This window comes from Lepisma saccharinum, chromosome 16 (assembly GCF_977018435.1).
Source record: "Lepisma saccharinum chromosome 16, izLepSacc3.1, whole genome shotgun sequence".
In the NCBI taxonomy this organism is placed as follows: Eukaryota; Metazoa; Arthropoda; class Insecta; order Zygentoma; family Lepismatidae; genus Lepisma; species Lepisma saccharinum.
The window spans coordinates 17,325,690-17,348,228 of NC_139244.1; the positions used below are offsets into that span (position 1 = coordinate 17,325,690).

At 41.0% G+C, this 22,539-nt stretch overlaps 1 protein-coding gene across 2 annotated transcripts; it reads right to left on the reverse strand.

The window, feature by feature from the left end:
• Positions 1-862: 862 nt before the first annotated feature.
• LOC146000291 (UDP-glycosyltransferase UGT5-like) lies at positions 863-13,338 on the reverse strand. Of its 2 annotated transcripts, none has more exons than XM_083137784.1 (5): positions 13,195-13,338; positions 8,972-9,802; positions 6,745-6,967; positions 5,266-5,485; positions 863-1,210 (listed from the first exon to the last, which is right to left on the reverse strand). In XM_083137784.1, the coding sequence occupies exons 2-5, from the start codon at positions 9,800-9,802 to the stop codon at positions 934-936; spliced, it is 1,551 nt and encodes a 516-aa protein (XP_082993910.1). In that variant the 5' UTR covers positions 13,195-13,338; the 3' UTR covers positions 863-933. The 2 variants fall into 2 exon arrangements, with proteins under 2 accessions (XP_082993910.1, XP_082993909.1); XM_083137783.1 differs by lacking the exon at positions 13,195-13,338 and adding an exon at positions 10,513-10,638.
• Between the last annotated feature and the right edge of the window lie 9,201 nt (positions 13,339-22,539).

The window sequence follows — 22,539 nt, forward strand, 5'->3', positions numbered from 1 at the left end:
GACCTGGGTTGAGAAAAGGCGATTTTCTGACGAACAACATTCCACCTGACAAGTCACGTGACTTTCCTACATTTCCTGTGCCTGTTAGCTTTTGCATGAAAGACGAGTTGCTCTTGAGACAGACAGAATCACCCGATCACCTAATGGTGCAATGTGTGTTGCCTACCCTTCCGGCATTATTTACTGCCATTAAAGTCTTATGGGGAAGAACTTTTTTCCACCACTGTACACTGCGTGATGACGTCAAGTCGAATATCTTCCATTAGGGTATATCTTCTTATCTTAAATTTTTACAGAAGAGAAGGATTCTTTTGGAAATCATTAAGGTTATTAAATATAGTCAACTTATAATCTACAGTAGCAAAACTTTGGAAAAAGCACACGGCGCGTTGATGTGCTAATAATAATTTAATTAAAATAAATGTTTATTCTCCTAAGGTCATCAATGAAGAAAAGGAGCAAGATCTAAGTCGGGATTTCCCCTACCTTGTCCCCGCATAAAGCGGCTCTGGGGCTCATCCAGCCTCAAACCAGTGGGTACCTGTGGGCAACCCTGGGTGGTAAAGGCAGCCGGAGTGTGGTGCTGATCACATCTCCTCCAAAATGGCCGAGATCAAGTATGTGAGGGGCCCTACCTCAAACATCCCTTAAATGTGCCTTCATGTCAGGAACTTTACCTTTACCTTACCGCTTGTAATCTATGTATATAACATGCCATACTAGTTAGAGACTATATTATCTAAAGTAACTATAAAAGTTATTCGGTTAAGGATAGCTGAACAAGGAGATTGTAAATTTTGGAATGAGGAGAATGTTTTTTTTTACACAATTTTTGCTGAACAGTTGAACATAAACCAAAATAGTTTACAAAATACTTTTATTACTAAAAATAAAATCATTATGAAAAAATTGAGCACTACGAACATAAAGTTATTACTCCTTCTTTGTTTTCTTACGTCCCAGGACTAGAGAGAACAGTTTTCGTACAACCAGACACACAACACTCACAGCGATTAAACCCGCCAATGCAATGACAGCGAGGACATCTAGCAGAGAATACTGGTACCACGTCAGATCCACGGCGGATGATTTGAGATGGGGCGCACCTTTGTGTCTGATGACGTACTCCGTCCAGTACACTGCTCTGCTCAGGGGGGTCTCTGGTTGGTCCTTGAGTAAACGGGACAAGCGATTGGCGTTCTCCTTAAAACTAGAAGAAAAAGTTGCTAGTGAGAGACTGTGTTCAAACGGATGGCAATTTTTTACCTTTATTTGGAATTTGCTGTCATAAAATCAGAGGCGTCTCCTGAACTCATGCGTGAATTGTGGGAAAAAGACAGCGTGCTCTGCGACGACATTAATGAGCATTTCTACATTCTAATTTCTTCATATAGGAGAAGTCAATGGCGAAGCTTGGTCTTAAGGGAAAGGCAAGCAATGCAGTACTCCGAAAGAGTGGGAGAGGGGGTTGTTGTCCCAGTTTTTCTAGGAGAGAAAGGGCATTTTAAATAATAATAATAATAATCCCCAACTCCTCTCTCAACAGCCATGCTTGTTAGTTCAAATTCTTGGTCACGTTATTGATATAACTTGCTATTACTTAAAGTTTCCCGTACACAATTTGAAATATCCATGTTTGTTTTGGTAAATTCTCAGCACACCAAACAAAAGAGAACTCTTACTTGAACCACTCGTTCTTCCCACACAAATGGAAAATGTTCCGAAAAGCTCCGAAACTAACAGAAAAGTGATACCAACTTCGTTGTAAAAATTATTGTTCACGGTAGAATAAAATAACTGACTTGAAGCTTAAAATTATATGAAGCATTGGAATAATAAGTCATTAGAACAGGAATAAAATACGCCGGTTCTTTTTTTTGACTATGTATCATATTAATAAAAATAGTATTTTGAGTTTGATAGCATTTAGGACTTAACGTTTTTGCTATTTGCAGGTCTCAGAAGACTGTTTCATTGCTTTCTTGACATAAGTGTTATCGAAAAAACATCAGTTTATTGAATTTGTTTGTATGGAAACTCACGAAAAATATCGTGTAAATTATTTGGTAGTAGTTGTCAACACTGGCGTGGCGTTGCAATTTGAGATGAGAGAGTGTGAGGCGGACAATAGCCAGCTGTTCTGCAGATTCCAGTGCTCTCCAGCGCCGGGGACAACATGTTTATCTGCACGTTTTACAAATCGTGAAAGTTAAAGTAATGCTTTAAAGTATGTTTACGTGGAATTGGAACAGTTATAATGATTTATTTCAATAATTCTGTGTTTATAATAAAGCAAATATACATCTTCGAGATCATGTTAACACTTATATGTTTTCTGATAGTAGTGTCTGCTTTCTGCTTGGCTCGGGTGTTTTCGAGAAGCCGAAAAGCTCCGAAAAGCAGAGCTTTTATTAGTGGTTTGGGGACCGTACCTTCACCAGCATCTACCCTTCGCCATATGATACTTCAGAAGCGTTGGTTTCCCGCACAGTGGCTGCAAGCAGAGAGTTTGGTGCTTGCCAACGGGCTGCTGAGAGAGTTTGCGGCCGTAAAATTTCGCGAAATCGAGTGCGATAGAAACTAAATAAGGCACTCAACATTAAATACATTAAATACTATTTTAATAGTGCAAGCAGTGCTTGCATTGCTTGTACTATATCTTCGCCACTGGGAGAAGTATTTATTTTACACGGAGCGCTCAACTAAGATTATATTACATTTCTTGGATCTGAAGTGAAAGAAAGTAATAATTCTTTTCCCACTTACCACAACTGACGCATGCGTCACTTCAGATCCAAGAAATGTAATATAATCTTAGTTGAGCGCTCTCATGTAAAATAAATACTTCTCCTATAAGAAGAAATTAGAATGTAGAAATGCTCATTAATGTCGTCGCAGAGCAAGCTGTCCTTTTTCCCACAATTGACGCATGCGTAGCATGCACCGCATGCGTTCAGGAGACGCCTCTGCATAAAGTTATAGCAAATGTGGCATGCATGATGTTCTATTCTCAGTAATGTGACGTAGACATGTGTTGCATACTGGTAAACGCCACGAGTCGAAAATGCCGGCATCCGCGCCATCTGTAGTCACGCGCTATCTCGGCCCACAGCCAAAATGAACGCACTGTATATACTAAATGGGGGCTCGTCCGGGTTATTCATTGGCCACTATGGGATGACGTCACTTATTAAAGAATAGCAGTATTATAGTTTCAATAGTTGGATTACATTAATTTCCTTTAATAATGTGTTAATACATTGGTAAATGTAAAAAATAAGAAAAAGTGAAAAGCAGGGGGATACTACCCCTTAGGGTTATTACTTTTGATTTAAAAAAACTGGTAATCTACTCGTAGATCACATTGAATTGTAGGCTACTAGGATATTGGACAATGTAAACTAGTGATTTTCAACTTGCCTTAAACAGCGGCCCGACAAATAATTTCTTTCTCTCTCTCTCTTTTTAAGTCGATGCCCTAGGCTCAACAATTTTACTCGTAAATCATTAATTGATACTATCGCCGACCTCTGTAGCGGAGTGGTTAACACAGGACACTACGACGCCTGGGGTTCCGGGTTCGACTCCCGGCCTGGACATGGGCGTTCTTTGTCAGTGTCCCTTCATCAATTTCACCATATCGTCACTCATCCTCATCTTCGCGATAAGCCAAAATGTGGCAATAAGTGGCCCCTAACAACAAAATAAAATTTATTGTAAATGCCCTTACTGAATTTTTAAAACTAATTCATTCAATCACTACTAAACAAGAACTAAAACTATATCGTCTAAGCGTCGTCGCCTTGTAATCAAGGGGCTCCGGGTTCGATACCCGGTGGAGGAACATAGTGATTCGGATCCCACTTTAAACTGTAGGCCCAGTTCTTATTAGCCTTACTGTGCATAAAGTGGACTTAAAACACCAATTCAATCAATCAATATACTGTCTAAAGGACTAAAATCTCCTGTTAAAAGCTGAGGCTGTAAAGAGCCATTGAGCACATACAAGGACAAACAACACAACCCTACAGAGCATTATAGTGGCCGTAGGTCCAGACGCCAGAGCCTCGTTGCATTGCAAGCAGCAGTTACCGGGATGTACTGCGTGGAAGTGAGGATGACTTTTGGGTGCCACGAGAAGATCGTCCCTTACACCCCTCAACCTTTTTGAATCGATTCAACCCAATTCTTTAATTTACCAAAGATTCGAATAACTTCTAAGCAATAACATCAAATATGTTATGTAAACAAGCATTTACATCTTACTGTATCGTCACAATACTTGGTATTAAAATATTGCTAATTCAAGAAATATGTATTTGATTACACAACATACAGGTTTGATTGTTTTGAAGTATAAGTACAATAAGACCTATAAATCATCAAAATATGCAAAATAAAATATGCTCTCATGACTTAAAATTTTACAAAATATGCACTATAATTTGAAAAATATGCCGTTATAACTGGACTGTTTCAAACATCAATATCTAAATGCTGAGATATTTTCACATACGTTTAGTTCACTTTATGGGTCCTGAGTTGCAATGCACAATGAATACTTTCTCTAAATTTTCAAATAAAAATGAAAAAAAATTGCTACAGTCCAAAGAAAAAACTCTCGAGTAAACATGAGAGTACGAAAGAATCCACTTCGAAAATGACGGTATATTTCTTGAAAATGCAAAAATATGCTGAATATGACCGAAAATCCATTACAATATGCTCTATCACGCAGAAATGGCCAAATATGCCCTTAAAAAGCTTAATTTTATTAGTTTCTTCATAATATGAATTTCTATATGTTTGGGGAACACATCACCCTTAGAAAAAAAAATATGCTAAGTCATAGCATAAACATCCTAGCCCTAACAATAAGTAATGTAAATAAAAAAAGGCAATCGTGAGACGAAAGTAGCATGTCTTTCCAACAGTGACAAGGAGAGCCAATATCCTGTTTGATACTTAGCAGAGAATTGTTCATAAATTATTCTTCAACAACTCAAATGCAGAATACAAAGTCGCCAATTCAAGAAATACATGTCTGCTTACATAATATAGACCTTATAGATTAGACTGTTCTGAAGTGTAAGTGCAATAAGCAATGTCACACCCATTAAGAATAATCAAACCACAATATCCGATTCAACTAAAAGAATCGAAGGGTTCAAGGCAGAGATTATGGAATCAATTTGTGCAACCGCAACATTTAGAAAGTGCTTTTCCTTTCACATCCTTTAATCATACTTTTCCTTTAATACCTACCTTGCATCATTAACAATGGTCTTGATTGTTGTCAAGATATTGGCCTTGGTTAGGTTTTTGTAGTCTAGAGTGAGTCCGTATCCAGCTGCTTGTACTCGCGCCATGTTCAAGAGCTGATCGCCAAAGAATGGGATTCCGATTAGTGGAACCCCTCTGTAGGACGCCTCCTGGGTGCTCAACAACCCTCCGTGGGTAATGAAGAGCTTTATATTTGGGTGAGCTTAAAAAGAAATACATAGAATTCTTATTGGTTGGATTATTATACTTCAAAACAATAAAGAGTAAGTATGTTTGACTATCCCTTCGTTCTTAAAAAATGTTGAAATCATATTTTGGTTCCTGCTCCACCTTTAAATGGGTGTAAATAGTCATTTGATACTTTGACCAGATTTAAACAGTAATATTTGGAATCTGCAATCTTTAAACAATGTAAATATGCACGTTTCCTCGTTTTTAGCTCTTGAACGATACACACAGTCGTTAGCACCTAACATTGTTATGTAAAGCAAGACGAAAAACTGCAAATTATGTAACAACACATTGCATGCCTGTAATAATTATTTTTTTGTGAAATTACTTACTTTTGAGGCAACGGTATTTCTACAATACATTATGTATTTTAATTCGAACAGAACTAGGACAACCAGGAAACCTGATTGGGGATGACTGTTACGAGTGTAACATTTCACATACAAAATTTAAGTTCTGGACATGAGATTGAATTAAAATATTCATAATGAACTTATTTCATAGAATTATGAAGAACTTTGTGCTGTCTGCTTACTAATAAACAAAACTTGAGTCTGACGACATAGCCTGAATACATGAAAAGTTTTAATGAAAATGTGTTACGTATGTGACGCTTTAAATGTAGCAAAATTTGACTTCATTTGTCTGTGAAACATATACCTAGGTAGGTTACGGAGCTAATAATTTTTGTTGGTGAAATACGCAAATTATATGAATTCACATTAAAACCTTAATGCAATTAAAAACACTAATAATTTTCAGATATATATTCATTTTGTTATTCGCATGGAGAAGGACAACTTTCCATGCAATGCCCAACAGTATATGCTGACTTCATGGACTGGTTTATTCAATCCAAATCTTAATGAGTCAATCAGACGTAAGTATTAAATAACTTATATTGATTGAATTATTCAATGGCCACTATGGGATGACGTCACTTGTTTAAGAATACCAGTAGCAGTATTATAATTTTAACGGTTCTATTACATTAAATTTCCTATATAAGCATTAACTTGCGTCGAATGTTCCTTGGAATGTCGTATTTGGAAAAAGGACATTCGAGAACGAACTTTTTGTGCAAATCTGAGGATTTTCAAGTTACGTCATGCGAGAATTACAGAATGCGAAGAACGTAAGTTCACCTGCGTATATTTCATCTTGGAATTGATTTAACAATTAAGTGTTAAGTAAGTTAAGTAAGATTTAGCATGTGAATGATTCACTTACCCAGGATGTCCTGCTGCGGCAGCCATTTTCCCAGCCGGACATTCTTCGGCTGCCCAGGTAGAGAGTCCGATTCAAACTTCCACAGCACCCTTTGGGGGATGGCCGCGAAGGCGTCGAGGAGGGCCTGCTTCTTCTCTGCCGGAAGAAGGTCGCTTCGTAGGTTGGTGCCGAGGCTGAAGTAGATGAAGCCTTGCTTGGCGTCGTCCAGGTACGTCTGGAGATCCTGGAGAAAGAAGACAAGACATTATGCCACCACTTAATCTGTGGCTTTAGAAAAGCTGCAAAACAAATGAATCCTATCTACTTTTTTCTCATCCGAGATTTTTACAGTACATCTGTAGCCTTAGCGTCTCCGTTTACACAGTGTTGCAAACCTCACTGTATTGTTCAAGGTGTATGACTTTTAAATCACCACAAATAGTAATTAAATTATGCCAGAATTTAACCTGTGGCCCGGTATAACGATGATGTGATACATCAAACTTGCTCATTTCTAGATTTAGCAACGTGATCCAGCATCCCCATACTCGCTCCTAAAACTCTTGAACATTCCGCACCACCAAGGGTTAGAAGTTCGACACTGGTGTTACTGCTTCAAGGCCAAAGTTTCACAGATATGTTGGTGGGTTTATAACAGTAAAAATTCTACGTGCTTCCCAGACACACGTTGCATGCCATTCATTTTTAAACCCCACAGCAACAAATGAAAACATTCGCTTTAAGTTTCAAAGTTTTCATTTTTTTTTCTGCGAGCTTTAATGATTCCATGAAGCACGTTAAAGTCCAATTCATACTCAGATAGTTGAATCGGGAATTTACTTAAAGAGTATAAAATGTGGTCTGAACCGCTGGCATGTGTTCCCACCGGGGATCGAACTCGGTACGCCTTGTTGCAGTGTGACAGAGTTACTACTTCTCCATAGGACCATAGGAGAGGGGCTACGCAAGAGTGTATATGAATCATTCCATGCCAAATCAACACAGATATGTGCAATTTTCAACCTGACAATCTCAGATTTTCATGAAATCGCCTTCGCCTTCTGCATTTCTCGTGAGATTCTAGCCTGATTTCATATATCACATCACCCCCTTTCCATTGAATATGTTTGAGTTGAATTCACTATGGCGGACCTCTGCTTGACACACACAACTATGGTTCCCCCTGGGCCTAACATGTTTCTATAATGACCAATTGTACCCAGCATAACTCCTTTACATTTTATAGGAGGTGTTAAGGGACTTTTGACTCACCTTAGTACGTACATTGCAATGAGGCCTTGATCAGTCACATAGCTATACATATTATTTTTTATCTTCTAATCCCATGGCAGTCCCAGTTTGATTTTTCATATGTTTTAGAGAAAAGCATGATATGCGAAATATATTTTTTACACGAATTTTGGCGTTGGCGATGACATGTCTTGAGACATTCAAGGTCAAAGATCAAGGTCACGTGACAATATTTTATTTTTATCCAAAGGTAGGCTTGTTACACATATCCTTGGAAAGGTTGTACGATTCCCTGCTCAATACACTTCACTTCAGATTCCTAGGCCAAATAGGGACAGAGTTAGAAAACATTTAGTACAGCTAAACGGGCTCAGAAAGGGTAATTTCTGAGAAATTTGACCTTTAGTAATTTTACAATTACAAGACAAACGAGACTCAAAATTTCCATAATTACTAAGTTCCATGCATACTTTCAACTCCCCAAATTTCATGAAAATCGGAGATGGTCAGGTTGTGGGATGTGTTGATTTCGTGTGGAATGACTCATGTGTCGCTTCCATTCTATTGGCATTTTAAAAATGCAATATATATGAATTATGTAGTCATTACTCGTGAGTAAGCTGCTTTTCACAACACGCCTGAGTTATAATTTTGTTAGGAAAATCTACTCATAGCCTTTGGAATTAATTAAGATAATAATAACATGGGAAGTGTGTGGCACCAAAAAAAAGTTGTCTATCACTGTTTTAGAAATTGACCAGAACCCCTATAAATGTAGAATTCAAACAAATATAGTCCCCTCTCCATAGAAATAGTGGCATTAAATTGAGCAAAAACTAGTACCTAGTTCCGAGAGGGGAGTGGTTCGAAACCTACCACAGGCAAAAACAAAATTTGTTCATCTGAAGATGAGAGAAGAGGAGTTATCTCCAATCGTAGTATTAGAATGGATATTCTCCAATTGCATGTTATCACTGTTTTAGAACAGGAATCTTACCTTTGGAAGTTTCTGAGGTTCTTTGACGTGGATTCCTCCAATCTCCACCAGGTTGGGAACGTTCGGCCGTGGGTAGTTGAGTGCGAAGTGATTGTTGACGAACACCAAGCTAATATTCCTCTCGATGTCCTCCAGCGGGGGCGTATCCTCCCCTAGGTACCGCCGAGCAATCTTGTTCTGGGACGGACGAGAGAAGTACTTCCTCGTGGAATCAAAGTAGAAGGTGAACAACGTGTTGATGAGGCGTTCCCCAAAGCTCATGCGATCGTTGAACGGAAGGAACGGATTTGGATCTACCGACAAGATGTTTGGATTCCCAACAGCGGTGTTTATCCACGACATGGCTCCAAACGAACTGATCCCTATAATTGGTGCTGGAAACTTATGGGCAAATCCTAGGAAGCTGTCCAGGAAGAACAACTCTACGATGAGGAGATCAAACTGCTTCTTCATGTTGATGATCTCTTGAACTTGAGGAGACTCGAACTCCATCTCGCACAATCGGTCTCCTAGCTCGAACATTAAGAACGGTACCGACAAGATGGTGATGTTGGTCATTTCCATGACGTCATTCTTCTTCAGTTCATTGTAGGCGAAGTGTATGTCGATCTCTTTGATGTTTGGTACTGGGGTCTTCATGGGATGGCTGGTGAGAACCACCAGCTCGTGGCCTCTCTTGGCCAACTCGGTGGTTAGGGAACGGAACACGATGTTGTGGCTGGCCGACGGAAAAGGGAACAAGCACAGAATTCTTGCTGCAGAGACAACATGGCCGCCACTTAAGATTGACGTGAAGAAAATGGCGGTTATCAACTTCCAAGAGGGCGCCATCTAAAAATAAACAAAGAGGTTACAGTTAGAATTCCTAAAAAATGAAGTACCTACAAGGATGATGTGACGTCTTTGCCTTCGCAATGTTTTGACAGGAAATTTCCAGTACGGGAGGACAAAATGTTAGGTTTTTGTACGAAAAATTTCAAATATTTTATTGCATCCTGGTATTGATTGACTGCCATCTGACAACCAATGTTGCTAGTACAACTCATGATATTAAAAAAAAGTACTTCTTATGAATATATCATAATTAACCTCATAAATCGTCTGGAATCCATTAAAATGCATAAAAATTTATCATTGCTTTTGCATTTCGACACACATTGAACATTATTGCAAGCAACTCCATAGATGTATTTCATTTATGTTTACTTTTATTTTGTACGAAAACTAATTTGCACCTTAGTAACTTAGATGAGGATGAATGGTAATTAGATGAAATAGATGAAGGGACAATAACAAACAAATATGGACAGCATACAACACATGTCCCAAAGAGGATTATACTGGCCATGCATCCAGACGTCAGAGCCTCGTTAGTCTGAACAATGCAGTCCAGGGTGTACTACGTGGAAGTGTCACAATACAATACAGGAATTACTAGTGTGAAAATGATTTCGAGTCATTGTTATACATTTTATAAAATTTAGCGCATAATATAATTGTGAAATCCGAACATGATTTTTACAATGAATGATAATACGTACCTTCATCCTATTTTGGACTTCCTTGAAGTTCAATGTAAGTGTGTTTGGAGCCTGTGTTGGTTTAAGTTAGCTAATCGAACATGAAATATCCTTGATTATTCATGTAACAAGTTCAAAGTCTGCATGTCTGTTAAATTTATTGTTATTCTGTCTTGGTGACTGTCAGTGTGCCTGTTATCTTATCATCTTATCAAACATTATATGCTGTGTAACGTGCACAATCACTTTTTCATGCTGACTAATCATGCGTAATGTCTTATTATTATTGGTCATATATTATCACAGAGAAAGCTCTACTGATTTCGTCTGTCAGAGCTCCTCAATTACAATCCTTTTCTAAATATGATGTAATTGTATGACAGTTAGTTGCAAGGCTGGCCTGTAAGTGATTCACACGAGTACAAAATACGTATATCTATTCTATTATCATTTGCACTTCTTTGCGGAGTTTGCACAGAGACTCATTAATATTCTGATACATTTTCTGCATTTCTTAACGATATTTCGAAATTAACATGTATATAAATGGGAATTTGTATTGTAGTTCTAAGTCCACTTTGTACAGTGGGATCCATGAGTATTACCGTGCAAATTGTCCATCACCATGTTCGTGCACTTTATTTGACCTAATAAGAGCTTCAAGAATTAAAATAAAACTCAAAACAAGCTGTTGACAACTTCTGCACCAGCATACATAAAAATCCATGCTTACAAACAGACAGAATGCAAAAATAGTCATGGACAATTTGCACGGTAATACTCATGGATCCCACTGTACACAGATAGGCTTATCGGGACTGAACCTACAGTTTAAAGTGGGATCCGAAGCACTGTGCAATGTGCCTCTACCGGTATGGAAACCGGGACCCCTTGATTACAAAGCGATGAAGTAACCACTATACCATCGAGGAGACCCTAACACATATATAAATGCAAAAGGTGGTAAAACGTGTATACGTATCTACAACAGTAAAAGTTATAATGGCTGTTCAATTGTCAAATCTCCGTGGCGGAGTGGTTAGCACGGCACGCTACGACGCTTCGGGTCCCAGGTTCGAATCCCGGACTGGGCATGGGTGTTCTTGGTGAGTGTCCCTTCATCATATCATCAATCACCCTCATCTTCGCGATTAGCCAAAAATGACAGAAAAGCGAAGTAAATTAAATCAAATCAAGCATTAAAATAATTTATTTTTATGATAAATTTTGTGTTTGGGTGCTAAAAAAAGAGGTCATCTTAATATTCGAACACGTCGTGAATGCCTTGTGTTCCTGTTACGTGACTTCCTATTGGTTCTCTATGGATTCGGGGTAAGAATAACCCACATTACTTCCTGGCTATCACATACGAGTTGCTGCACTGCCTCCTGACTGAAGTACAAGATGAATTTGACACAAAAATTAAAACGCAATCTTTGAGCACCGGCTATTAATTCTTATTATGCAAAGGGTGGTTGTTACAGGAAAATTGCACACATGTTAAATGTGTCTAATAGTACCGCGGGTGACATAATCAAATGTTATGAAAATTAAAATAGGATAGATTCCATAGATGAAAAAGGCGCCGAACCACTATGTGCCTCCACCAGGCACTCGCAACCGCCTTGCATATTTGAGAGCATAGACAAACGTTATGAGACTCTACTCAATAGGGTTCCTTATTCAGTCTTGCAGGGGAAGGGGGGCAATAATACAACGGCTGAGGTGCCCATTCCCCCCCTCCCCAAGGACTATGACGCACTCCCCCAAAAAGTTGAACATTCCCCTTACCCCCCTTTATGCCGAATTATTTATTCAAATTATTTTGGTCAGACAAAATTTGCGGAACAAGATAATACAGACATATTTAAGCAATATATGTTTACATTAAGTACTTTAGGCTTTCATAAAACCTAAAAAACTGCTCAGGCTCACTGAACCTTATTCTTAACAGTTTGTCTGTTTGACTAACATTGTATTAATGCGAACAGTACGTCCCCCCTCCCCCAAACCGATTCTAAATGCATAAGAGGTGGTGTTTCTTTTCAGCCCCATCGCCGCGATCCCCCACAGGTAGGTAGAAAAACTGTACATAATAACCATAACTAAAAATCAATAACAAGTCAGGCGGCCGCGGTGGCTCAGTCGGTAACGCGTCTGACTACCATGCTAAAGGTCCCGGGTTCGATCCCCGGCCGGTTCAAATCCGGGAACTTTTCTAACGGTGAAAGCGGCCCCGGCGCCCACCCAGCGTCGAATAACATGGGTACCTGGGGGAAACCCTGGGGGGTAAAGGCGGTCAGGGGCGTGATGCTGATCACATCACCCCCACTCACGACCGGATCAAGAAAGTGTGGGGCGTTACCCCCACACCCCCTATACGCCTTCATGGCGTGGTGCTAAGCACAGGGGAACACTTTACCTTTACCTTTTTATCAAACTAAACTATCCCTCCTATTTTTGTGTGAAGATACGAGATAGAATTGTTATAAAATCTTGTCCCCCAAAAAAAGTCCCATGACGCAAGCGCGCTTGCGTCATGGACCCCTCTGTGGGCACCCCTGGAGGAACCCCGTCGCCTCCCCCTGGGATCTACAATACCAAAATATGTCTTCACCAGGGGAGACCCTTGAGACAGCATGATAATCCTATCAGGTAGAATCAGCAAACACTGTTGTCTTTGTTATCAAAAAGCACACTTACCTTGCTAGCTTGTGCTGCATGCGTACTCTCCCTGTAGGAACTACAATGACAATACTAAGTGTAAACCTATCCCTCACTGCTATCTCACCCACTCAGTGTGAATGCGATTACGTTTTGTCAGTCACGTGCCATCATATTGCGTCACACTTGCACTGACCTTGGTGGCTACGAACACTGACTGAACGATTATTTCACCCTTATGTTTGAATCGCTCCTAAAATCTTTGCAGCAAGTGTTGCCAACTCCATGCAACAAATGCACCTAAAAATTCCACGAAAATATAAAATCAGCAAGCAATCAAGGTGTGCATATCAAGGCTGGCCTCCCCAATGGCGCAGTGGCAAAGCTGTTGTCTTGTAACCAATGGGACCCGTGTTCGATTCCCGGTGGAATCTAGCTGTGCTTAAAGTGAAGCTACAATTGCATGTAAATGAGTACTGAAATCACCTTGTAGTCAAGGTGCCGCGGGTTTCTATATCCGGTGGAGCCTTTTAGTGCTTCGGGTATGTCCAGTCCCGATTATCATTTCTGTGCATGAAGTGGACCTAAAAATAAGAAGTCACACGAGTGAGTATTCAGAAAAGGTAGCTAAGAGCTCTCTCTCTCACACACACACACACAGGATTTCTTTACATTCGCCTATAAACATACAAAATCACACATATAAAAAAGTTGCCTTTGGTTTCTCATGAATTATCAGAATTCCCTAGATTTAGTAACTTACTGGTAGAGTTGCCAACGCTGGCTAACGTAGTTAGGCATTCCTCCCCAGGCTTCCCTGCGACATGATTATACCCCTCAAACATGAAGAAAGAAGCAAAAAATAATCAGAATCTTATGTAACATTGCCAGTCTATCCGGAAATACTTCCTTGCTAGTAAGTGGGCTGGAATCTTTGAGTCTGAACATCGTTGTCACGGTTGCCAACTAATCTACTTAGTCACAAGGTTTGGTGAATTTCCGAGTTCCGCTATCGACAAACTTCTTGCAGAATTTTAAGCGTTTACACTTACAAACACAATGCCAGGCTGTGCCGACTGCATTCACGTTCGAAATGTGTAACGCACTGCCAACACACGAAACCAGAGTAAACAGGGAATAGGCTATGTGTTTTATAAATAATATAGAAAATACCTTTCGGGGGGACGGGGAATGAAATACTGGAAACGGCCATTTTCACTGGAAATATATTTCCATTACATCATAGAATACTAACTGTTGCGATTCTACTATCGCACATACATTCACTTTGAGTCACTCTCTGTGACAAGGGTAACTCTCGGATGGTGATGAGCTATACAGAAAACCAAATCCTCCTCGATAATGTAAAATTATACAAGAGCTCTGCAAACTATGTTGCTCCTTCGAAAATTCGATTCCGTGCTCTTAGCGAACACCGGAATGAAAGGATTTGCAGGTGCGTGCTGTTAGCGAACACACAAACTTGCCCTGTCTTGTTTGTCCTTGAAAGTGGTCAACATGCAAGTGTTGCCAGTGATATCTTATAGTCATTTTGTGTTTGAAATTAGCTAAATGAAGGATCCTCAACAATTTAGGTTAACTACATGAAAGTTTTTGTTAAAATATTGATATATTTCATCTTCCTTAAAAATCAAATTTTACATTGGAAATGTAAATGTCAATCAACCTAGGTTACTTTTTGTACTAAGGACAACTTCCTAAGACATTTGTAAATGTTATTATCAATTTTCAGTTGTTCCAAAGCTGTTTTCATCCGGGTGTCGATGTTCATGTAAGTTTTCTTCCTTTTACAGCTAGATACTCCAAGTTTTCCCTGCCTAATTTGGAACATGGCTGAGTGCGTACGTTGTTAGGCTAGGCTAGATACGTTTAGTTCTCATAATAATTTTTCATTGTATTTATGCTAATGGAACCTAACCTAACAGACCTAACCTTGTAGTCATTCCTCGTCTGACGTCAAAACACAAGGTAGCAAAACTTATGCGACAAGGAAGACTCGATTGAAGAATGATCAGGGGTGAGTCAGATCAGGTCAAGAGACACCAGCTACTGAGGTGTTTTTCAACGCAAGTTGGCTTATCACTGGCAACACTTGCATGCTGACCAGATTCAAGGACAAATAAGACAAGACAAGTTTGCGTGTTCGCTAACAGCACGCACTTGCAATTCCTTCCGTAACTGTGTTCGCTAAGAGCACGTTCGCTAACAGCACGGCACCGAAAATTCAGTCTTCGATGCCTACGAGCTGTTACGTGTCGGTGTGAATTTTAGGCTAAGAAACTTATGTTGATTTATTTTATTTTTGTTATTTAACGTCGCTTTTCTGCCACTTTTGGCTAATCGCGAGGCTGCACGATGCACCTCAAACAGGGGTGGCGCCAGGGGAACGCAAAGGGGTGCTCATAAAAATGATCTTCAATCTAATTAAATGTTATTTTACGTTATGCTACTAAAACAATGTCGTCGCTTTGAGCGTAGAATGTTAGGTATTGAAGTGATACGCTATTATTGTATTCAATAGGCAATCCATTGGTCCTGAAAGATACTTTCCTGTAGTGGAGGCGATCTACACAAAGATAAACCACGATGTTAAACGGCTGAAAGAATTCGTGGTGTTGCGCCTCAACCTATACGAAAATTACATGTCTGTTGCTTCAGTTCTTTGTATTAAGATTATACAGAGTGATCCACAAAAATCTGATCATTTTTAAAAAGGTTGGTATTGCTGCTACAACCATTCTTCGTCGTCGTCTTCTAAGAGAACCAAACCCAAGTAGCCTAAACATCACAGATTATTTACTACCCCAAGAAGCTACCAACCAATGACAATGCTTGAGACGGTTGTAGCAGCAATCACTACCTTATAAAAACTATACTTAAAAAAAATGTTAAAGATAGATCGCCAGAATGAAATGTTTACAGTACAATCTTTCCCAAATGACTATTTTCGATTCAAAGTATGCCTGGGATGTGTACCGCCATTTGATATGAACCCTGGTGATGTTTTCTGGATTGATTGAATTGAAAATTGTGGGTGAGTCAGCACTTAGGCTATTTTGCATCCGTCACATAATACAGGGCCCAGCCCCCTTAGCATAAGTAAAATAAACACGTGTCTGAGGACTAAAATATTCTTGCCTGGTTAAAAGCTGAGGCTGTAAGGGGCACTCAGTACATATAAGGACAACACACACAGCACATCCAGTCCTACAGAGGACTATACTGGCCGTAGGTTCAGACGCCAGGGCCTCGTTGGCCTGCAAAAAGCAGTTATCGGGGTGTACTACGTGGAAGTGAGGTTGGTTTGGGTGCCTAAGGTTAACCCGTACGCTCCCTATGTCTTCTGGAGTGCGCACATTTCGATGCTTTTACCACCTACCATGGGTTTCGCGAGGGGTTGTCAAAACCGCTCAGTCAAACCCTCTCCCATTGGAAATTGGCATCTTCGATTTCAAATTAGGGGGAAAAAGTATATATATTAGTAGTAGAAAACATGCGTTAGTAAATGAACGAGCCACGTCCGATTTCATGGTTTCATATACTCCACAACTTCGCCAAAGGAAAAAACCGTTCCACGATTTTCAAAATTCTAAAAATTAGATTTTTACATGGTCACATATCGTCCTATGAGAATCAGAGAAACGTAACTCCAAAAATATGGTTTTCGGCTTTGTTTAACGTTTCCCCTCTGAAAAGCTCTATTAGGCGACATATCTCGCGTGCTGATCCTTAACAGTAAGGTTGAGTCACATATCTCCAGTTTAGTGACTCTTTGTAAGAGTCAGGCATATTCCTAAGAATACATTATTTCCTCTCTCGTGTAAATTTGATAGTTAAGTCCCTCTGGTTCTCATACCATGTATGTAAAAGGGAACAGGAAAATGTTAGATATGTAAATATTTAGTTATTTTAATCAAAATATGGACTTACTACTGTACAAAAAATGACAATTTTCATGAAGTAATGGACTCACCTAGCTAAATAAAATGCATTCGGCTTACATGGCATTAATTGTAATTCAAATTCAAATACAAACTGTGCTTTGTTTTTTGTTAAGTGTTGAAACGCGAATCTCCTCTTGCTGCCTCTACTAAAGACAGATTTATATTGACAAACTGCATGCGTTCAATACGGACTTAAGTAACGGATGTAAGTACGTATATTTAAAACGCACAATGGATTTCACCGCGAATGTTTGAGCTTGTATTCTCTATTGTTGATAAGAATAATAGAATAACAGATGGATTGGGAAGATTTAAACAGAGAGTACAAAACCAACAGAATACACATGAACGGAAAATCTTTGGCACTTAACAGCTAACACAAGAAGGGAAAATCCTCTAATAGCGTGAATATGAAATATGCGTCGGAAAATGTTCAAAAATATGTAAATTATATGTAAAAATAATTTAAAATGTGTAAAATATATACTAAAAGCTGATATGTAGAAGTAGAAAAAAATTAAAACTAGCATCTTTCGAGTTGAAATACCACAAGTAGTGCAGGTTGGCCGGTTCTGCAACAGAAAATGAGGCTCGGTGAGGCTCGGTGGGGCTCGCCAAACCTCAAAAACCCACTTTCTCTCCACGTTCCGCGCCTTATTTATTGCGCTAACGATGTTTCACAGCATAGAAAACAGCACCAAAACATCAAAAACTCACTTTGATTTTTTGGAGCTCACTAAAACCTCAAAAACTTATTTTTATTAATTGAGGTTCACCAAACCTCAAAAACTCTTATTTTCTCTCTATGTTCAGCGCCTCATTTATTGCGCTGACACAACGTGATGAGTAAATAATGCAGTTTTTTATTCTTGAAGGATGAATGCACCTTATCGTAATTTTCCAAGCCCCGGTCAAATGTTTGTATATCGTGACCTTTGTAAACCTCTCTCTCGGGAACGATGTGCCACACACACGCGCGTGCACGCCTATATTGTGACGCAAACAAACAAACAAATAATATTTTTTTTAAGATTCCTGGCCCCCCTAACCCCACTTCCGGTCGCCATTTTGGATTTCCGAACATAGGTTCTATTCATACTTTTTCTCACATATAGGCGTACGTGATGAATCCGCAAACAGATTTTTCCTAAGTCTTACCGTTTCCAAGATAACCCCACTTCCGGTCGCCATTTTGGATTTCCGATCATAGCTTCTATTCATACTTTTTCTCACGTATAGGTGTACCTGATGAATCACCAAACAGATTTTTCCTAAGTCTTACCGTTTCCAAGATAACCCCACTTCCGGTCGCCATTTTGGATTTCCGAACATAGGTTCTATTCATATTTTACTTACATATAGGCGTATGTGACGAATCCGCAAACAGATTTTTTCTAAGTCTTACCGTTTCAAAGATAACCCCACTTCCGGTCGCTATTTTGGATTTCCGAGCATAGGTTCTATTCATATTTTACTTACATATAGGCGTACATGACGAATCCGCAAACAGATTTTTCCTAAGTCTCACCGTTTCCAAGATAACTAGTAGTGCAGTTTAGAGAGTTCTGCAACAGAAAATGAGGCTCGGTGAGGCTCGCAGTGTTGCCAACTTCTTACTCGAAAAAAATCACCAAGGTTTTTCTTGGTCTAACCTAACCTAAAGCAAGGAGCTGGCAACCTTGCTTGAGAGTTCTGCAACCGGAAGTGGGGCTTGCAGTGTTGCCAACTCCTCACTCGAAAAAAATCACCAAGGTTTTTTGTCTAACCTAACCCAAAGCAAGAAGCTGGCAACTTTGCTTGAGGCTTGCCTTACAGTGCATAACGCAAGGTTGCCAACCTACTGGTACTTTTGCCATGGCCTTTTACAAAAAAAAAGAGAGTGGAGAGAGAGAGGGAAGAGTTAAACAACCGACAGTTTACCTACAGCCTTTTTTTTCTTGGTCTAACCTAACCCAAAGCAAGGAGCTGGCAATCTTGCTTGAGGCTTGCCTTACAGTGCATAAAGCAAGGTTGCCAACCTACTGGTACTTTTGCCATAGTTTTTTTACAAAAAGGAGAGAGAGAGGGAAGAGTTAAACAACCGACAGTTTACCTACAGCCTTTTTTGGTCTAACCTAACCTAAAGCAAGGAGCTGGCAACCTTACTTAAGGCTTGCCTTACAGTGCATAAAGCAATTTTTGCCAACCTACACACACTAAACAAGGAGAGCCGGCAACAAATATGTACTGCCGTAAAAGAGAGAGAGATGGATGGCAACACAGTATGTGTGTGCGTGTGTGTGTGTATAATATGTAGCATTATTAACTAGAGTGTGTTGGCAATTTACTTACAACTAAAAAAAAAATAGAGATGCCAACGTTGCTGTAAGATGAAAAGAGAGAGAGATTTATGGCTGGCAACGGTGGTGGGCGATGTCCTCCCTCTTCTGTGCAATATGATATTATGATGTTACTGTTGTTTTTGACGGGGATTACGAGTTAACTAAAAAAAAAAACAAAAAAAACCTGCAACTAGAGAGAGTTGCCAACACACGTACGCTATTGTAAGAAAGATGGATGACTGGGAGGGGCAGCATTTCTGGCTATTCACAGTGGCGGATGTACTTCCTGTTGTTTTAAAAGCTAACAATAATGATGGAATTTCATGCTGACAGAGCGGATTTCTACTAGTCCACGTTGTTAACCTACATATTACTCCTCGACTAATAAAACTAGAAGCTTGAGGGCATTAACATTAGACCGTCACAGACTTTCACATTACCCATCACTGATGCCGCCAGAACCAAGTTTCCTGCTTCTATTCATAAACCAAAAAAAAAAAAAAAGACGGGGAGAAAAGAAACATGTACACACTTCCGTCACTATTTTATAACAACTAGGGGAAGTGGGGCGGGAGGCGGACATGTAACGGGAGATCACACAAGCGAGCTTCCTCTACATATTTGAGGAAAACAACGCCACCCATATATAAAATAAACCCCTCAAACTAACACTAATTAGAATTAGCCTACAAAATTTTTCTCGTAAGGCATTTTTTTTTGTAAACACTCTACCACCAACAGATCACATATAAATAAACATACCCCCCAAAAAAATGCGCTCCATGAAAAGTTGTCCTGTGTGCAAGGAGCCCAAATCAAGCCAAAATTTTGCAAGACATTGTCGCACCTGCGTGCCAGGCAAGCATTTGGCTGCCACTGAACTATGTTCCGGATGCAATATACAATTCACAATTGCGTATGTCAAGGAGCATAAGCTTAATTGTCTAAGCAAAAATACATCTGGGGCCCAGCCTTCGACCTCCACCAAGAGGAAGGCAGAAGCAGCCTCCATCAATGCACCATCCGCCAAACGCGTCAAGCCTGTGGCGAAAGCGAACCAGACTGCTTTTGAGCGGTTGTTAGAGGACTTTGTCCTCACTTCGGAGGGCTCATGCGACGTGCGTAGCTTTTTGGAGAACGTGCAAGCCAAAATCATTTCCATCCTCGGCGATGCGCTTGCAACGCACTCCACCAAATTCTACGCATCGCTACGTTGCCAGTACAAGAAGCCGTCTGACGAAATTTACAGCTTCTGCCACAACACCAAGGCGAAGACGCTGCATCTGGCGGATGTCGACAACCTCGAGGTCATCTACAACCAGTTTGCCGAGGAGCTGGTAGCGAAACAAGAAGAACATGAAGCTAAAGGCTCGGGGGGTTCGCTGTGTGGCGAGCCTCACGAACTGTGCGTCAAACTTTGTAAGTTCGTGCCTCTCTCCGCCTCCAGCTACGCCCCCTTACCACCTACCATTGTGGCAAAGAAGGCCGTCCTGAACATCCAAAATAAAGATAACAAGTGCTTTCTCTGGTCGGTGCTTGCAGCGTTGCACCCTGTCGACAGGAAAAACCAACCACACCGAGTTAACCACTACCGACCCTACGAGGCAGAGCTGGAAGTTGCGATGGCTGGGATCAACTACCCGGTGGCGCTTTCGGACATTCGAAAGTTCGAGGTTCGTGCACGGTTGGCCATCAACGTTTACGGTCTCACTGACGAAAATGCGGTGTACCCTATTCGCGTGAGCGACGTAAACGTTGATGGTGCGCAGGAAATTCACCTTCTGCTCATCAAGAACGAGACCCATCACCACTACACTCTTATCCGTTCCCTCTCCCGGTTGGTGTCGAGCCAAACAAGCAAACACGAACACCACATAGAAGTTTGTTGCAGGTGCTTGTCAACTTTTGATAATCGAGAACAGCAGGATTATCAGAGCATCAGAGGTCCCAACATCGCTGCAGAGAAGCTCGCTCGCCACAAGTTCTACTGTAGTAACAACGAGCCTGGTGTGGCAGTCTTGCCCAAACCTGGCACCGTGGAGCGTTTCCACATGCACGGTGCCATGGTGGAGCACCCCGCTATCATCATCGCGGATTTCGAGGCCTTCCTCAAACCCCTGTCCACTTGCGATCCTGACCCTGAAGTTTCTTCCACCACCCCTTACCAACTCCACGAGGCATCCAGTTTCGCATACGTTGTGGTGCGACGTGACCAGCATATCGCCCCCGAGCCCTACGTGTACCGTGGTCCCGACGCCGCCAAACACTTCCTCGAGAGGATGGTTGTCGAGGCCAACGAGATAGGGAAGGTACTGTTGGCCCCCAAGTCTATACTCCCACTGTCCCCCGACGATCAACGTAGACACGACGAGGCCATCGCTTGCCCTGTCTGCGTCAAGGAGTACACCACCAACAACCGTAAAGTCCAACACCATGATCACTTTAACGGTAGGTATGTTGGTCCATGGTGCAACGGATGCAACCTCATGGCCCGGGACCCGCGATTCATCCCTGTGTTTTTTCATAATGGCTCGGGATACGACTTCCACCATCTGGTGCCTCACTTTGGCTACGACGACATGCGAATCAACGTCCTGGCGCAGAACGAGGAGCGTTACATTAGCTTGAGCAAGTGGGTGCGAATCTCAGAAACACACTCTACCGTCGAGCTTCGCTTCCTCGACTCTCTGAGGTTCCTCCCGGCCAGCCTCGATGCTCTCGCAGGGAAGCTTAGCGACGAGCAAATGCTCATCACCTCCGCGAACTTTCCGAACTTGGACGCCGGTCTCTTCAAGCGTAAGGGGGTCTATCCCTACGAATACATCACAGACCCTTCCAAGTTTGCGGAGACGTCGCTACCTCCTCGAGCAAACTTCTACAGTCAGCTGCGAGGCTCGAACATCGCCGACGAGGAATATCACCACGCCCAGTCCATGTGGCGCGAGTTGGGCTGTCGAACTCTCGGGGACTACCACGACGCCTACCTCAGACTTGATGTGACGCTCCTCGCCGACGTGTTCCAGATGTTCCGTGCAACTGCGAAGACCATCTACCAGCTGGACCCTGCATACTTCTACAGTCTCCCCGGACTGGCATGG